The 15,203-nt window shown below is 35.5% G+C and overlaps 3 protein-coding genes across 3 annotated transcripts; 1 reads left to right on the top strand and 2 right to left on the bottom strand.

Moving 5' to 3' along the window:
- Positions 1–201: 201 nt before the first annotated feature.
- Positions 202–11,687, top strand: LOC123014461 (pre-mRNA-splicing factor ATP-dependent RNA helicase PRP16). Its single transcript, XM_044413599.1, has 7 exons — positions 202–1,448; positions 1,549–1,913; positions 3,142–3,294; positions 3,344–3,537; positions 8,293–9,033; positions 10,689–11,163; positions 11,219–11,687. The coding sequence occupies exons 1-7, from the start codon at positions 274–276 to the stop codon at positions 11,650–11,652; spliced, it is 3,537 nt and encodes a 1,178-aa protein (XP_044269534.1). The 5' UTR covers positions 202–273; the 3' UTR covers positions 11,653–11,687.
- LOC123014462 lies at positions 3,560–8,193 on the bottom strand. The gene is made up of 4 exons (XM_044413600.1): positions 7,986–8,193; positions 5,102–5,386; positions 4,776–5,053; positions 3,560–3,764 (listed from the first exon to the last, which is right to left on the bottom strand). The coding sequence occupies exons 1-4, from the start codon at positions 8,005–8,007 to the stop codon at positions 3,696–3,698; spliced, it is 654 nt and encodes a 217-aa protein (XP_044269535.1). The 5' UTR covers positions 8,008–8,193; the 3' UTR covers positions 3,560–3,695.
- Positions 11,643–12,241, bottom strand: LOC123014463. The gene is made up of 3 exons (XM_044413602.1): positions 12,046–12,241; positions 11,855–11,998; positions 11,643–11,806 (listed from the first exon to the last, which is right to left on the bottom strand). The coding sequence occupies exons 1-3, from the start codon at positions 12,152–12,154 to the stop codon at positions 11,685–11,687; spliced, it is 375 nt and encodes a 124-aa protein (XP_044269537.1). The 5' UTR covers positions 12,155–12,241; the 3' UTR covers positions 11,643–11,684.
- Between the last annotated feature and the right edge of the window lie 2,962 nt (positions 12,242–15,203).

The raw sequence follows: 15,203 nt of genomic DNA, 5'->3' as shown, positions 1-15,203 counted from the left end.
AATTAAAATAACTAAAACTTTAAGTTTTAATTCAAAATGTGGCTTTAAAAATATATTTTTATTTAATAAAATTGGCGTTTTATGTGGTTAGAAGCTAAAAATATTAATTTTGTTGACTGAAACTGAAACAAAAATTAATTTCTGTTTATTTAACTACGCACGCCACTGGACATCTGTTACCAACCTGACTAAGAAGTATGGTTATGTGATTTTAAAAGTGAGGTTATATTTACCTAACAATTTGCTTTATAAATAACATTAAACGAAGAAGAAATGGATTCTGAAGAAAATTTGCACCGTTTGGAGGGTATAAGTGACCAAAAAGGCGGCTTGATCGTGAAAAAGAAGCCCCCAACGTTCAAAGTGCCCCAACCTTCTCTCTTGGGACTCGACCGTTTAGCGGCTGCAAAACGCAAGGAAAAGGAAGAAGCAGCTCGTAAAATGTCCTTTTCAATGGACGACAACGATAATCCTTACGATACAAGTCCACAATTTAAAGAAAAACCGGTGAAGGACAGTCGCAAATTCCGGATGCCCCATAACGAGACCCCCACGTACACAGGGGGGATCAGTGAGGAGGCCCGCGAACGTCTCATCGAGCGTCTAAACTCAAACAAACAGAAGGAAAAGGGGGTTTACGCGACGACGAAAGACCGACACCGGAAGGACTCGCACAAAGACAGGGAGCGCCACCGAGACAGAGAACGGGAGAGTTCGCACCGGTCGAAAACCCCTAGGTTCCGAGACGAGCCCAAAACCCCCAATTTGGGACACAAGGACGAAATTTCAAAGTCGTCATGGGATGACGATGACGACGTAGGGCCCTCGAAAAAGTCCTCGTGGGACTTCCCGACGCCCTCGACGTACAAGGGGGGCGGTGGTGATTGGTCGGAGAGGAGCACCAAGTCGCGCAAGTCCGAGCGAAGCTCCCGCGAGAGTAAAAGAAGGAAGTATGAGGACGAGAGTGCGAGGTTTACGCCAGCCCACAAGTATAATTCCTGGGCGAAAGACAGGAAGCGCAGTGGGGCGACACCCATGCCGGGGAAAGATGGGATTATCAAGTGGGATAATACCGTCGACCGGGAATTATGGGAGGAGGAGCAGAAGAGAATTGACAGGGAATGGTACAACATGGACGAGGGGTACGACGATGGGAATAACCCCTTTGCGAGCGTGAGCGAGGAGTATACGAAGAAGAAGGAAGAACAGTTGGAGCAAAGGAAGAAAAAGCGGCTTTCGGCCCAACAAAGACAGATAAATAAGGATAATGAGCTGTGGGAGAGGAACAGAATGTTGACTTCGGGGGCGGTACATTCCATCGATTTTAATGAAGATTACGATGAAGAATCCATCGATCGGGTCCACTTGTTGGTTCATAATATTGTGCCCCCGTTTTTGGACGGGAGGATTGTCTTCACTAAACAGCCAGAACCGGTCATTCCTGTTAGGTAAATGAAATTTCTGATCAAAGTGGCCTACTTGTCATTTAAAGTCAATGTTGCCAACTTAATTCCAGAGTCAGAAATTAAATTTTGTTTTTTTGTGTAGGGACCCCACTTCCGACATGGCCATAGTCTCGCGCAAAGGCTCCCATCTTGTACGAGTCTACCGTGAGCAGAAAGAGCGCAAAAAGGCCCAAAAGAAGCACTGGGAACTCGGGGGGACCAAAATCGGCAACATCATGGGAATCAAGAAAAAAGAAGAAGAAGAAGATAAACGTTTCAATAAAGACGACGACACTGCTGATTACAAAACCGATCAGAAATTCGCCGAACATATGAAATCGACGGAGGCCTCCAGCGACTTTGCCAAGAAGAAGACTATTTTGGAACAGAGACGATATTTGCCCGTTTTTGCCGTTAGGCAAGAATTGTTGAATGTTATCAGAGAGAATTCGGTTGTTATCATTGTGGGTAAGAGGATTGATGATGAAGCGGATGATGAGACGATATTTGGGAGAAAAAAAAATTAATTAACACATGACCTGTGCTTATCTTATCACGATAAGGAACGAGGACGATTTCTAGATAAACTGGATTAAAATTTCAAATGCGCAATACTTTTTGACGTAGGATTCTTGGATTGTTTAGGTTTTCAAGGGAAAATTGATTTTGATAATAAATTTGATAAAAAACAAGACATAATGGGATTGTACCAGGTTAATAACATCAACTAATCAAAAATGTCTTACAAAATCAATTTATAAAAATGTAATTAAAAAAAATTATAAAAAGTTTTAGGCTACTAATAATGACTTATTAAGTAAGAGTAGTATTAAATCTGTGACACAAAAGAGTAATCATTAACTGAAAAAAAGGCTCAAAAACGATCTTGAGCCGATTTTGTGACAAATATAAATTTTAAGACGCCACTACCTTCTTTTATGGAGAAAAAATACGATTCTATCATAATTTGTAGCAAAATTTGTGCTTTAGTATCAAAAATCTAATTAAAAATAAACATTTCCTTTAAAAAAAATAATTAAAACATCGTTAACATTGAATTATGATTTTTTGAAATTGCAGAAAATACATGAATTTTTCTACAATTTTAGTTTAGTTGAAAAAAATCTTTATTTGATATATTACACTATTACGTTTTGTTGTGCTTTACAGGGTGTCAGAAATAAGCTATGACGCGCGAGTCAACAACCAAATAAAAGAACAACAAACTAAACCAGAGTTAAATTGCTGAAAAAAATGATTTTTTTCAAACATCCATATTTTTGTCTTTGTAACTGGCCTTAAGGCTAGTAAAATTTCAAATTCTGAGACCTGGATTGAGACATTATTTAATTCTCAAAATTGGGTAACATCACCTCTTGATTTTTCCACGACCTTAATATTGCATCGTAACTGAGATAAGGAATTGTTGTTGAAAATAAATAAACAAGTACAAGTAAACAGAGTTCAATTCGGCATTGATTGAGGCAAATTATTATTTGTTTTAATCAACTGAATCTAATTACGTCAAAATTGAAATTTTCCTTGATCCTAACTCAACAATATTTCCATTAGTCAATGTTTAGTTTGATTGTAATTTGTTTACTGTTTACATTTTAACAGATTTTAACAATCTACAAACCACTCCTTGATACCATTTTCCTGTTTTTCACGATTAAGACTCAATTTTTTATTGTAGGGGAGACCGGAAGCGGGAAAACCACCCAACTCACCCAATACTTGCACGAGGATGGCTATAGCAAATACGGGATGATTGGTTGCACCCAACCGAGGAGAGTTGCGGCCATGTCTGTGGCTAAACGTGTCAGTGACGAAATGGGCACCCAATTAGGTAGAAGAATTAACAATTTTTTGTTCTTTATGAAAAAAAAAATGTGTAGGGGACGACGTCGGCTATGCTATCCGTTTCGAAGACTGCACTTCGGAAAACACCGTTATAAAGTACATGACCGATGGTATTTTGTTAAGGGAGAGTCTACGAGAGCCCGATTTGGACCACTACAGTGCTGTAATAATGGACGAGGCTCACGAGAGGTCGCTTAGTACCGATGTCCTTTTCGGTTTGTTACGAGAGGTAAGTAAGGAAACGATTTATCCAATGGTCAATTTTTTATTTAAATCTAACTACAACTTTTATAAAAAATAAGTCGTTACACGTCAATATAAAAGAAATAAATAACAGTCTTAAATTTAAGATAATACTAATTTTTACAATTAAATTTTTTTTGTGTTTTATTTAGCTGTCAGACTTCGAATTTTTAGGAAGAAACCGCCGGTATTTAATCGCAGTTGATCCGTAATCTGTAACAAAATTTATTTATTTGAAGCATGATGTGGCGCCGAATATTATCTCATTTTATCTCTATTTGTATATATTTTCACACGTAAATACTTTATCTGGATATCAGTGGTGCAACGCAAACTCTGTACTGAACTTAATTATCATACAATTAGAAAAAATGACTTTTGAACAAATGACTCAACGGTAAATTAATTAATTGTTTCATAAAAATCGCATTTCACTAATTGGCTAATGACAGGTGTGGCAATTGTTTTTTTAAAATAACGGCCTTGGAGGTCTTTTATAAAATTCCAACACTCGCAAACAATTGGGAATTTATTTCTTTTCATTGTTCTTTCCCAACATTTGTAATTTTAGTGCAGCGAGAGCGTTATTGACAAGAGCATCAATTGCCGAATAACAATATTTGACATCACGAGTTATTCGAAGTATTAAATTTCGAAAAATAAAAGAATAATTCAAAAAACTAAAAAAATAGTCTTTCGTTCATAGTACACATTAAAAAATATTTGAACAGATATTTGTAGTCTTTTGAAACTTTTTCATTTACTAAAATAATATTTTTTTTAACATCGAATAAATAAAAATATTGTTTATAGCACAAGGAATTTTATGTTGAATCTTTTGTGTAAATAATTGGTTAATATCTTTTTTTTGGTTTATGTCCATCTAGGAGTTTTTCCCATTTTTTTAAGAATTTGCTAAGAGACAACAATTTCTAATTTTTTCATAGATTAAAATTTTTGTCCAATGTCCAAGGAGATAAAAATAAATGTGTAGAAAATTAACCCTCCACGCGTTCTTTGACGTTATTGGCAAAAAAGGATGTTTATTCTCAATCAAAGGTTTTTGGTTCCAAATTGTTGTCATTTCACTTAATTGCCAATTGCCACTACGTCAAAGTTACTACGTCAATTTTTTTTTAATTTCTGTCAATAAAAACACGCTTTTAGGACAGGTAGCACCCGTCATAATAAATATTTTTTTAACGCAAAAACTGCTAAACTCACCTTTCTCATTCTGACGTTGGTCGCGACAGGGCCGTACCGGCAATAATAGGCGAAATGTTCGGTATTGTGCCACTTCCGTTTTGAATTTTCGGCCGCTAGAATCTGATTCCGGACGGTGTCTTCCGGTAATGGCGTCTCGGTCTTGTCACATTTATTGTTAATTTTGACACAGGTCCCTTCGGGCCAGAATTCGACCAATTTGCAGGGCAGGACTTTGAATTTACCTTTGTTTTCGGTGATTGTGTAGATTGTCAAATATTCCGGATTTTTGCTTTTTTCTATAGAAAGAGTTGTAGAAAAAATCACGCATGGAACTCGGGACTTACCGTAGTTGGGCGCCCAAATCGCCACCCCGTATTTCGAAACGTCGTTTTCTTTCTGTTCGACGATGAATCCTGATTCGACCACAGCACAAAAAACGCTCATTTCCGCGTGTGTGAACCACTTCGACTCGCGAAGTTTTTGGCCGACAACGAAACTTCCGGTTCTTTTGACGTTTTCTTGCTTGAGTTGGAACACTGTGGTCGTGCTGCTCACTTTGGGGAGGTTGCCACCATTGCGTTCCCTCCGGTTTTGCTGCTGTTTGTTGAGGTGGATGTTGGCGAGGGTTTCTGTCATCATTTTTGGGGATTAGTACTCGACTCACACTCTTTCACACTACTGATACGTTTGGTTGGCTTGTTGGTATACAAAAAGTGTGACTTTTATCACAGCTGATAAGAAATTTTTGTAAATAATCGCGCGCGCGACTCGATTCAGGTGTGCAAAAATTCGCACTTGATTTTTAATTTGGGTCGACGTTTGATTACACAACGAAGGCAAACGAAGAGGTATTACGTCGACGTCGCGACGACGAAAACTTCAATAAAACTCGGTGAAGTTTTAAAATAGAAAAAGTGACGATCGGCGATCAGCCAATCGACGATACGGATAATTATACACAGTGTTTTTCAAATGTAGCGAATTTTATCGCGACGGCCTTATCATAAGAGTTCGACCTTTTTTTTTTCGAAAAGTTAAAACGCAGCGATAAAGTTTTGTCGCAATTTGGAAAAGAGAGAGTTTTGATTGTTTTTTTTTATGAAGTTTGAATAAGATTTTGAACAGATAACAAGGATGCGATAGGCTCTTTGAATTGATAAATGACTTTTGTTCAAGAAATATGACTAAAATCTTATCGAGAAAAGGATTTGCGTATGATAGCTAAGAATTTCCGATTTTTTTTTGGGAATTTTAGAAATTTCAATATTCATGAATTTTATGTTTTTTAAGCTTTCTTTTTCAGAATTGCTTCGAATTTTGATCGAATTTAAGATTATACAGGTTGATTCGCATAAGATGACGACCCTTACGAGAATAAAGTGCAACACAAAATAGACATGCATTTACATATCAGAAAGTTTTGTGTTGCATTTTATTTTTGAAGTTCTCATCTTATTGCGTGTACTGAGGGCAATTTAATTCTACGATGTTTAATATTGTAGGCTCAATTATCTTATATCCATTTTATTAAACTTGGGCATAAATTAATCAAACAAACATAAAAACATTTAAAAAGGAAGTAAAAAAATATGGATTTACTGATTTAATTTAGTATGAAATGACATCACCAAAAAGGATATGACTGGTTTTAAAAATGCTTCAAAATTTGAATGAAAATTTATTCTGCGAGCTAATTTGTTTTTTTTCTAAAAAATTAAAAAATGTTTGGTTTCATACTTTTTGTTCATCTGGTATTTTTTTCTAAAGTACCTTCAATTCAATTTCTAATCTAAGTCGTCTGTGATTCTGAAATTCAGTTGGCAGCATTGAATAATGTACAATGAGGGATATCAAATTTCATATCTTTTGTCACTTTTTATTTTACCAACTGAGTTTTAAATTCATGGAATGAAGACAGAGTATAAAAAAATCCAACAGTATTATTCATAAAAAAAAATATTGAATTTGAGGAAGGTTTTAAATTACAGCTTAACAAACAATTTGTCCAAAGTAAAAATTCCTGAAGGCCCTGTAAATTTTTTGGGTGCATTATCGTCTAATTTACTGTTTTAACTTATTTTTAATTATCACTTCGTAATACTATTTACTTCACCATTACAGCCAAATTAGCTTAAAGCAAAAATAAAAAACCCAAATTTAATTTATGGTTTTTAAAAGTGTTAAATTTGCAAAGTTGACAGCTGCAAACTACTTTTAATTACCATGACCTTGGCAATTAAAAATTTTCCTTGAATTTGACTACGGAATTAGATTGAGTCCGTATATAAAACCTGGAAGAATTATTACTTTGAAACTGTGCCAGAATTACTCCATTGAACAAATTATTTGTTACAAAGATAAAAAAATTTTGGCACAATAAAAACTTATTTTTGGTATTCACTTGACGTAAAAAAGTACATCACTTAAGTTCTGGTAGAATTCCGAAAAAATTCAGAAAAATTGACCGACCTTGAACAATATAGTTTAAGTTGACGTTTAGTTTATGTATTTTTTATTATTCAAGGTTACCAATTGAAAATACAATAAGAACACTAAATTACGAAAAAAAAACCACTTTCAGACTATAAGTGAGTACAAATTTTACTGTGGTTGTAGTACTAAAAGAAAATGTATTTGAGGCAATTTAAAATTCGAATATTTGTTGTTTGTTTCGAATTTATGACATTTGTCACGTTATCCCAACCAAATGGGTTTACCAAAGCGATAAAGTTCATGTTATCGAAACAACAGAGGATTTTGTTCAAAAGTGCATACAAATTAGTCATTTTCAATTATAAATTTAGAAATTTAGAAAAGTAAGGTCATAAAAATATTGTTTTCGGAACCTGATAACGCGTAAAAGCTATTAAATGTCGATATCGATTTTTATTACGACTTAAGTGTTATATATTATTGTGCTAAATATATCCCSTTATCAGTTTGTTTAAAATTTGAAAATAATATTATTTACARTGCACCTTTTCAAMTTCCAACTTATTACTACAACAAAAATTGATAGAAAACGAAGTATTTAACCCGTATTATATTAATTTTAATTAACATTTTTCGAAATTATCTCGTCAGTGTTATTTCCGTCAACATAACCGATAACCGACAAAAAACCCGAGTTTATTGACTCTAATAAAAACATGTCAGCGAAACTAATTATAAATTATGAATATGAATTAATACAATGGAATAATGACAGAGAGATTGACCCGTACTTACCGTCCATATATGCATACTCCATGATGAACGCACGTGCGAGAAGCAACGTAGACCACTTTAAACTTTCTCTTTATAGAAGAAAAGCGAAGAACTTATGGAATGTTCACAACAACAATTACATTGACAATGAAAGAGCGCGCGATTTTTGCTTATCATGGAGTGAAACAGCGCCTGTAGAGGGCACCAGAAAACAAAACACTTTGTTTATTTACGATCTGATAAAACTGCGTTCCGAAATAAAACATTTTTACTTTGGGATGATTTTTTATTTTWTTWTTTCACAAATTTAAAGCTGGATTTTTAACAGATTGTCGCCCGCCGTCACGACCTCAAACTCATCGTCACCTCGGCCACTATGGATTCGAGCAAATTCTCCATGTTTTTCGGCAACGTCCCCACATTCACAATCCCCGGTCGCACATTCCCTGTCGAAATCCTCTTCAGTAAAAATCCRGTTGAGGATTATGTCGACGCTGCGGTCAAACAYGCCCTCCAAATCCACCTCCAACCTCCATCGGGAGACATCCTCATTTTCATGCCCGGTCAGGAGGACATCGAAGTGACCTGCGAAGTCCTCGCTGAGAGACTTGCTGAGATCGAAAACGCACCAGAATTGTCCATTTTGCCGATTTATTCGCAACTACCGTCCGACCTACAAGCGAAAATCTTCCAAAGGTCACCAGAAGGGATCAGGAAGTGTGTGGTGGCGACGAATATCGCCGAAACGTCGTTGACCGTCGATGGAATTATTTTCGTCATTGATTCGGGGTATTGCAAGTTGAAGGTCTATAATCCCAGGATTGGTATGGATGCGCTCCAGATTTACCCAATAAGTCAAGCCAATGCTAACCAAAGGTCGGGAAGGGCGGGGCGTACTGGTCCAGGTCAGGCTTTCCGACTCTACACCGAAAGGCAATACAAAGAAGAATTGCTTGTAACGACAGTACCTGAAATTCAACGAACGAATTTAGCCAATACGGTCCTGTTATTAAAATCGTTGGGAGTGCAAGATTTGCTTCAATTCCACTTCATGGATCCACCTCCTCAAGTAAGAAAAATTTGAAACTAGACAAAATACAGGGTGTCCCAGAGCTCCGTATTTCTTCGATTACTCTGACAGTAAAGAAGAACGAAATTCGATTTCTTCTGGACGATAGACATTCATTTTTTCTATGGTTCAAAAATATTTTCGTCATTATAGGTAATTTCTGTATAAGGTGGCGCAACAAAGTTATATTTTTTCTTATGGAATACCCGGTAGATTATGCGCTTATTTGAAAGAGTTTTTAATTCTAAGAATATCCATATTAGGTTTTATGGCTCTATCATCGACTGTTTATTATTTATGAGCAATTTTATGAAAAAAAGTACTATTTTTGAAAAATCGCAGGGGCTTTGCTAGAAAGAAAAAGTGATTAAAAACAATTTCAACCATTATTACTGAGTCTGGTCTTAAATTATTATGGTTGAAATTCGATCAACCTTTTACAACTACTGCCGAGTGTTGACATTTGCAAAATATCATTTATCTTGATTTTTTCAAATGAAACACCCTGTATGTTATTACTTTATCGTGTAGAGCTTTTAGTAYGCTTTCTAAAAAACCTAGMGTTTGGAGGTCTAAACCTTACCTGTTTTATTGTACACCTTTTTAAACCTACAAAATTTTAAATTATTTTATTTAGCCTTAAAAATCAAGTAGGTTTGCGGGGTAGTTCCTCTTCTAAAAAAGTTAGATAATTTTTTAAAGTTACGTTATTACCATACATCAATCAAGAAAACAGGTTGTTTATTGAAATACTAAGTAAAACTCAAGAAACGCTAATTGGAATTTAACACCTTCTCTTCAACACACCCCGATAAAAAGAAATCAATTGTAGTCAAATCTGGAGATCGCGGTGGTCAAAGCAAAAGTCCTCCCCTCCCAATCTATCGATTAAGAAATCTGTTGCTAAAAATTGTCGCACAATGCGACAAAAATGAAGAGGAGCTCCATCATGCTGTAGCTACATAATTCTACATTCTCTAACAAATGTGATTGATTGATATGGTGTTAACGTAACTTTAAAAAAATAACTTTTTTAGCGCAAACATACTTGATTTTTAAGACTAAATAGAATAAGTCAAAACAGGTAAGGTTTAGACCTCCAAACCCTAGGTTTTTTAGAAAGCTTATTAAAAGCTCTACACGATAAAGTAATAACTTACTGGGTGTTTCATTTGAAAAAATCAAGATAATTGATATTTTGCGAATGTCAACACTCTGCAGTAGTTACAAAAGATGAATTTGTACCATAATAATTTAGGCCCAGACTCAGTAAAAATAGTTGCAATTGTTTTTATTCACTTTTTCTTTTTAGTAAAGCCGCTGCGATTTTACAAAAATGGTACTTTTTTATATAAAATTGCCCATAAATGATAAACGGTCCATGATAGACCCATAAAACCTAATATGGATATTCTTAGAATTAAAAACTCTTTCAAATAAGCGCATAATATACTGGGTGTTCCATAAGAAAAAATATAACTTTGTTGCGCCACCCTATATAGAAATTACCTATAATAACGAAATTATTTTTGGACCATAGAAAAAATGAATGTCTATCGTCCACAAGAAATTTCATTATCTTCTTTACTGTCAGAGTAATCGAAGAAATACAGAGCTCTGGGACAGCCTGTATTATTTTTTTTTGTTTCTTTTAGGATAACATCCTCAATTCCTTATACCAACTATGGATTTTGGGTGCTCTTGACCATACCGGTGTCCTGACTAAATTAGGCCGACAAATGGCCGAATTRCCCCTTGACCCACCCCAATGTCAAATGTTAATCGTCTCAAGTCAAATGGGATGTACTGCAGAAATTTTGATAATTGTATCAATGTTATCAGTACCGTCGATTTTCTATAGGCCGAAAGGACGCGAAGAGGAAGCCGATGGAGTCCGAGAGAAGTTTCAAGTTCCGGAAAGTGACCACTTGACTTACCTCAATGTTTACAACCAATGGAAACAAAACAAATACTCATCGCATTGGTGTAACGAGCATTTTATCCACATTAAAGCAATGCGAAAAGTGAGAGAAGTGAGGCAACAATTGAAGGATATTCTCGTGCAACAAAAACTGGAAATCAAGTCGTGTGGTACCGACTGGGATATTGTTCGGAAGTGCATTTGCTCTGGTAAGTGTCAAAAACACCAATTTACGATTTCGGGAAATGTTTGTTTTTTCTTCAGCTTATTTCCACCAAGCCGCACGTTTGAAGGGCATTGGCGAGTATGTGAACTGCCGTACGGGCATGCCCTGCCACCTGCACCCCACGTCGGCCCTTTTCGGTCTTGGGAGCACCCCCGACTACGTCGTCTACCACGAGTTGGTGATGACGGCCCGCGAGTACATGCAGTGTGTCACTGCAGTGGACGGGCATTGGTTGGCCGAATTGGGCCCAATGTTCTTCTCTTTGAAAGAAACTGGGAAAAGTGGAAGGGCGAAGAAGAAGCAAGCGGCTGAGCATCTCCAAGAGATGGAGAATCAGATGCAGGTGGCGCAGGAAGAGATGAGGGCGAGGAAGGAAGCGGCGGATAAAAGAGAGGCGGCCATGAATAAGGGACAGGAGATTGTTTCAGCTGGGGCGACGCCGAGGAGGACACCGGCTCGATTCGGGCTATAAATTTTATTTATTATTTTTGTAACAATAAAAGTTTAAAAGTGTTTGTCTGGTAATTGTTGACAACCTGTTGAACATTTCCAAAAGCAAGTGGAGAGGAAGTCGAGGACGTGGTTGAGGATGGAGGGTTCGATGCGAGCGCGGTTACTGATCCGGACTGAAACTTACTAATTATTTTTYGGGATTTTTATCATTGTTGTGGTACGTCTAGATGAGCGACGTTTGCAGTAAATATCTTCGATGGGTCCGTCCAGACTTGACACTGATGATAATTCACTGATAACACTGTTTTTGTCGAAATTCATGTCAAGGGAACAAGTAGAACAATTGGGGGTAATGACAGGGCTTTCTGGAAAGTTGAAAAAGTTGCGATGAGGGTGCATAATTCAGTTTTACCTTCAAGTTCGTCACTTGTAGGACTCGGCCATGAGAAACTATCGTCGTGTTTTATAAAAGTTATGTCGATTGTTTCAGGACTGGGGGTTTTTTTCGCTCTGAAATTCATAAGTCTGAACTATGGGAAAATTAACTGACAGAACAATTTTGAATTTTGATAGCAGTGTTGTCAGAATAGTAGAGTTCCTATACAGAGTGTTTCATACAACTTTACGAGGCTTGCGCCTAATATAGGCACCCAAATATACACGAGTCACAAAACACTGGATACAAAACATACATCTAATTATTGAATTTTTGGAAACTCATGACACTAGTTGGCAAACTAATCACTGTTTCATTAATAGTCATAAACTGCAGTTTTTCAGAAACAGTTATCATTTGTTCTTTCAAGAGACGGCATGAATATGATTCTAGTTTATCTATCTTAATCACTAACTAACTAAAAACATTGTAATTTTTGAAAGGGTAAACAAACTACAGAGGTTTATCAAATTTTTCAAAATTTGTAATCGAGTTCGTATTGGAATATGTATTATTATCTTACAAGTGCAGGCTTCGTAAAATTATGTGAAACACCCTTATTTGAAAAGTTAAGATACTGAAACCGAGCCAATTTTGAAGGGGTTGTTTGTATTATAAAGAGGGCTGATGTTACAACTTTTAAAAGTACACTAAAAGTATCCCCTTGTAAATACAAATTGACCTGTCTCGGGATTTTTATATTGTATCTAATTTTTTTATTTTTCTGAGATACACAGGGTGGCTCGTTTTAAAAAAAATCACCCTGTAGGTATGTTAGCTATATTTTGTCTGTTATTAATTATTAAACTTCAAAAATGTATAATTATTTTTTGTTTTTTTTACATTGAATTTTTGTTTTTGTAATTTTTCTACATTCGCAGAACCATCATCTCTAAGCGCCCAAATAATATACTTATCTTCAGCTACATATTCATCGTACCATTGATTAGCATTCAACGTAATTTTGAAACATCCTGTACTTATATGAATAAAAATATTTTTATTTAGAATGTGTCTCACTGTCGATCCTACCATTTAAAAAAATCAAGTCGATCTATACAGGGTGCTCCAGAACTCGCGCCCCAGAAAAAAAATGCCATATAAGGTAAGATACCAGGAACATAGAAAAAATGTAAAAAAAATTGTATCTGTAAAAATTTCGAAGTTATGAGGGTTTAAAGTTTGCACTTTGACTCTATTTATTTCTGTTGGAAAAATAATTTTCCAAGTTTTTTTGCTATAGGCTATTAAAAGAGGAAACAAGGAAGCTGTATTCTAAATTGTAATTCTGTTCAATGTTATTTGTGGCTTTTATTGGCAAAATTTTTGTCGCTTTACTAAATAATTGTAAAAAAACATATACAAGATCATCAGTATCATTAAATAGATATAAAAAAATGTCAAATGTCAAAATGGTATCTTACCTGACTTGAAAATTTTCTCTGGGACGCGAGTTCTGGCGCACCCTGTCGAAAAAATGTTGCACACACCCTTGGGTCACCCTGTATTTGTTTGAGACTTCGAGTTCTGATTCTAGTTTTTCGCATTTATTTTTAATGTAAAATGAATAAGATCATTTCCGGTTTGTAAGGTTAGCTCTATTTAGTAGCAAAAATTCTTGAAATTGTTTCTGAATAAAACTGAAAAACGACTTTTTTTTTAATTGACTTGGTTTGTAAGATTCTTTATTTAATTCATTAATTTAATACTTGATAATTCAAATTTTTAAGTGATTTTCACTTCTGTATGTTTTTTCAGTCAATTGGTCGAATTCTAGGAGAATTTTATCATTTGAGACGGAATTAAGAACAAAAATGCAAAAATCGGGAAAATATAAAAAATTCGACTTGCGCGTAATGTGAATTTATACTCAGTAACTCAAATTCGGTGCTACTTTAATGGCAGATTTAGATATTTTACAAAAATTGTATACAATCATAATCAGTCGACTTTGATACATCAACTCTTTTCTTTAAACAAAAGTCAAGAAACTCGGTAGAAGTTCGTGTTTGGACGTATCAAACGCTATCAAACGAGATAGCGTTCGTAGCCAATCAGATGTGAGCATTTTGACGTCATGTCTAACGGATTAGAGGGTTGTGTAATCTTGCGATTTAAAATCCCTTTGTTGTGAATACAAGTGTAAAGGGCGCAAAAAATGGTGACGTCGTAGTATTGGGTAATATTCCAATTGCTTTGTGACGTGTCAAACGGACGGAATTAGAACAAAGTCCTTTTGCACCGGAACTGTTACAAAATGTTTTTTTGTGCCGTTTTTGAGGAAATTATTACAATAACAAGTCAGTCTTAGCGAAGCTCCCGTACGAATCAGTTGTCCGGATAAATTATTATTTATTATTTGGAGGTTCAGTGCGAAATCGTGTTAAAATGGGGGCTATACACACAGTGCGTGTGTGTTGTGTATTCTCGAGTGCRTGAAAGACATTTAGTAGTGCGCGATTTTTAAAATTTCGAGTGACTAGTGAGTGCCAATGGGGGTAATGGAGAAGACAATCGTGCTACAAGGGTCCGGATTAAAGGGTAAGTCAACAATACTTTTTAAATTTTTAGAAAAGTTAGGGTAGATTTATAAAAGCCGAATTAAATATTTGATTGAAATTAAATTTAATTCGTTACGTAATTGGTTGAATTTTGATAAAAAACCAATCAGATTTCAGAATTTTGAAGTTAATTGCAATTAACTTAGTTCTAATTTAATTCACTTTCTGTAAACCCACACTTACACTTTTATTATTTTTTTTTAAATTTTCAAATGATTTGATACGAGTAACACACTGAACTAATTTTGTGTTTCTTTATTTTCAGTAGGTCCGTTCTATGAAGATGAGGGGAATCGCTACAAATGGTAGCAGAAGATGATGCCATATAAGGTCAGAGCATTTTATTTTATTCTTTTTTTGTTTATTGCAAAGTGAACTGTGCGAAACTCGGTGACCAGTGAGTGCGTGTTGTGTTTTCGAGTGCTTAATAGACATTTAGTAGTGCGCGATTTTTAAAATTTCGAGTGATTAGTTAGTGCKAATGGGGGAATGGAGAAGACAATCGTGCTACAAGGATCCGGATTAAAGGGTAAGTCAACAATACATTTTGATTCTTTAGAGAAATTACACTTA

Source organism: Tribolium madens, unplaced genomic scaffold (genome assembly GCF_015345945.1).
Source record: "Tribolium madens isolate multiple individuals breed KSU strain unplaced genomic scaffold, Tmad_KSU_1.1 Scaffold_97;HRSCAF=244;Tcas5.2_LG3a, whole genome shotgun sequence".
In the NCBI taxonomy this organism is placed as follows: Eukaryota; Metazoa; Arthropoda; class Insecta; order Coleoptera; family Tenebrionidae; genus Tribolium; species Tribolium madens.
This window is presented reverse-complemented; position numbering and strand designations above follow the sequence as displayed.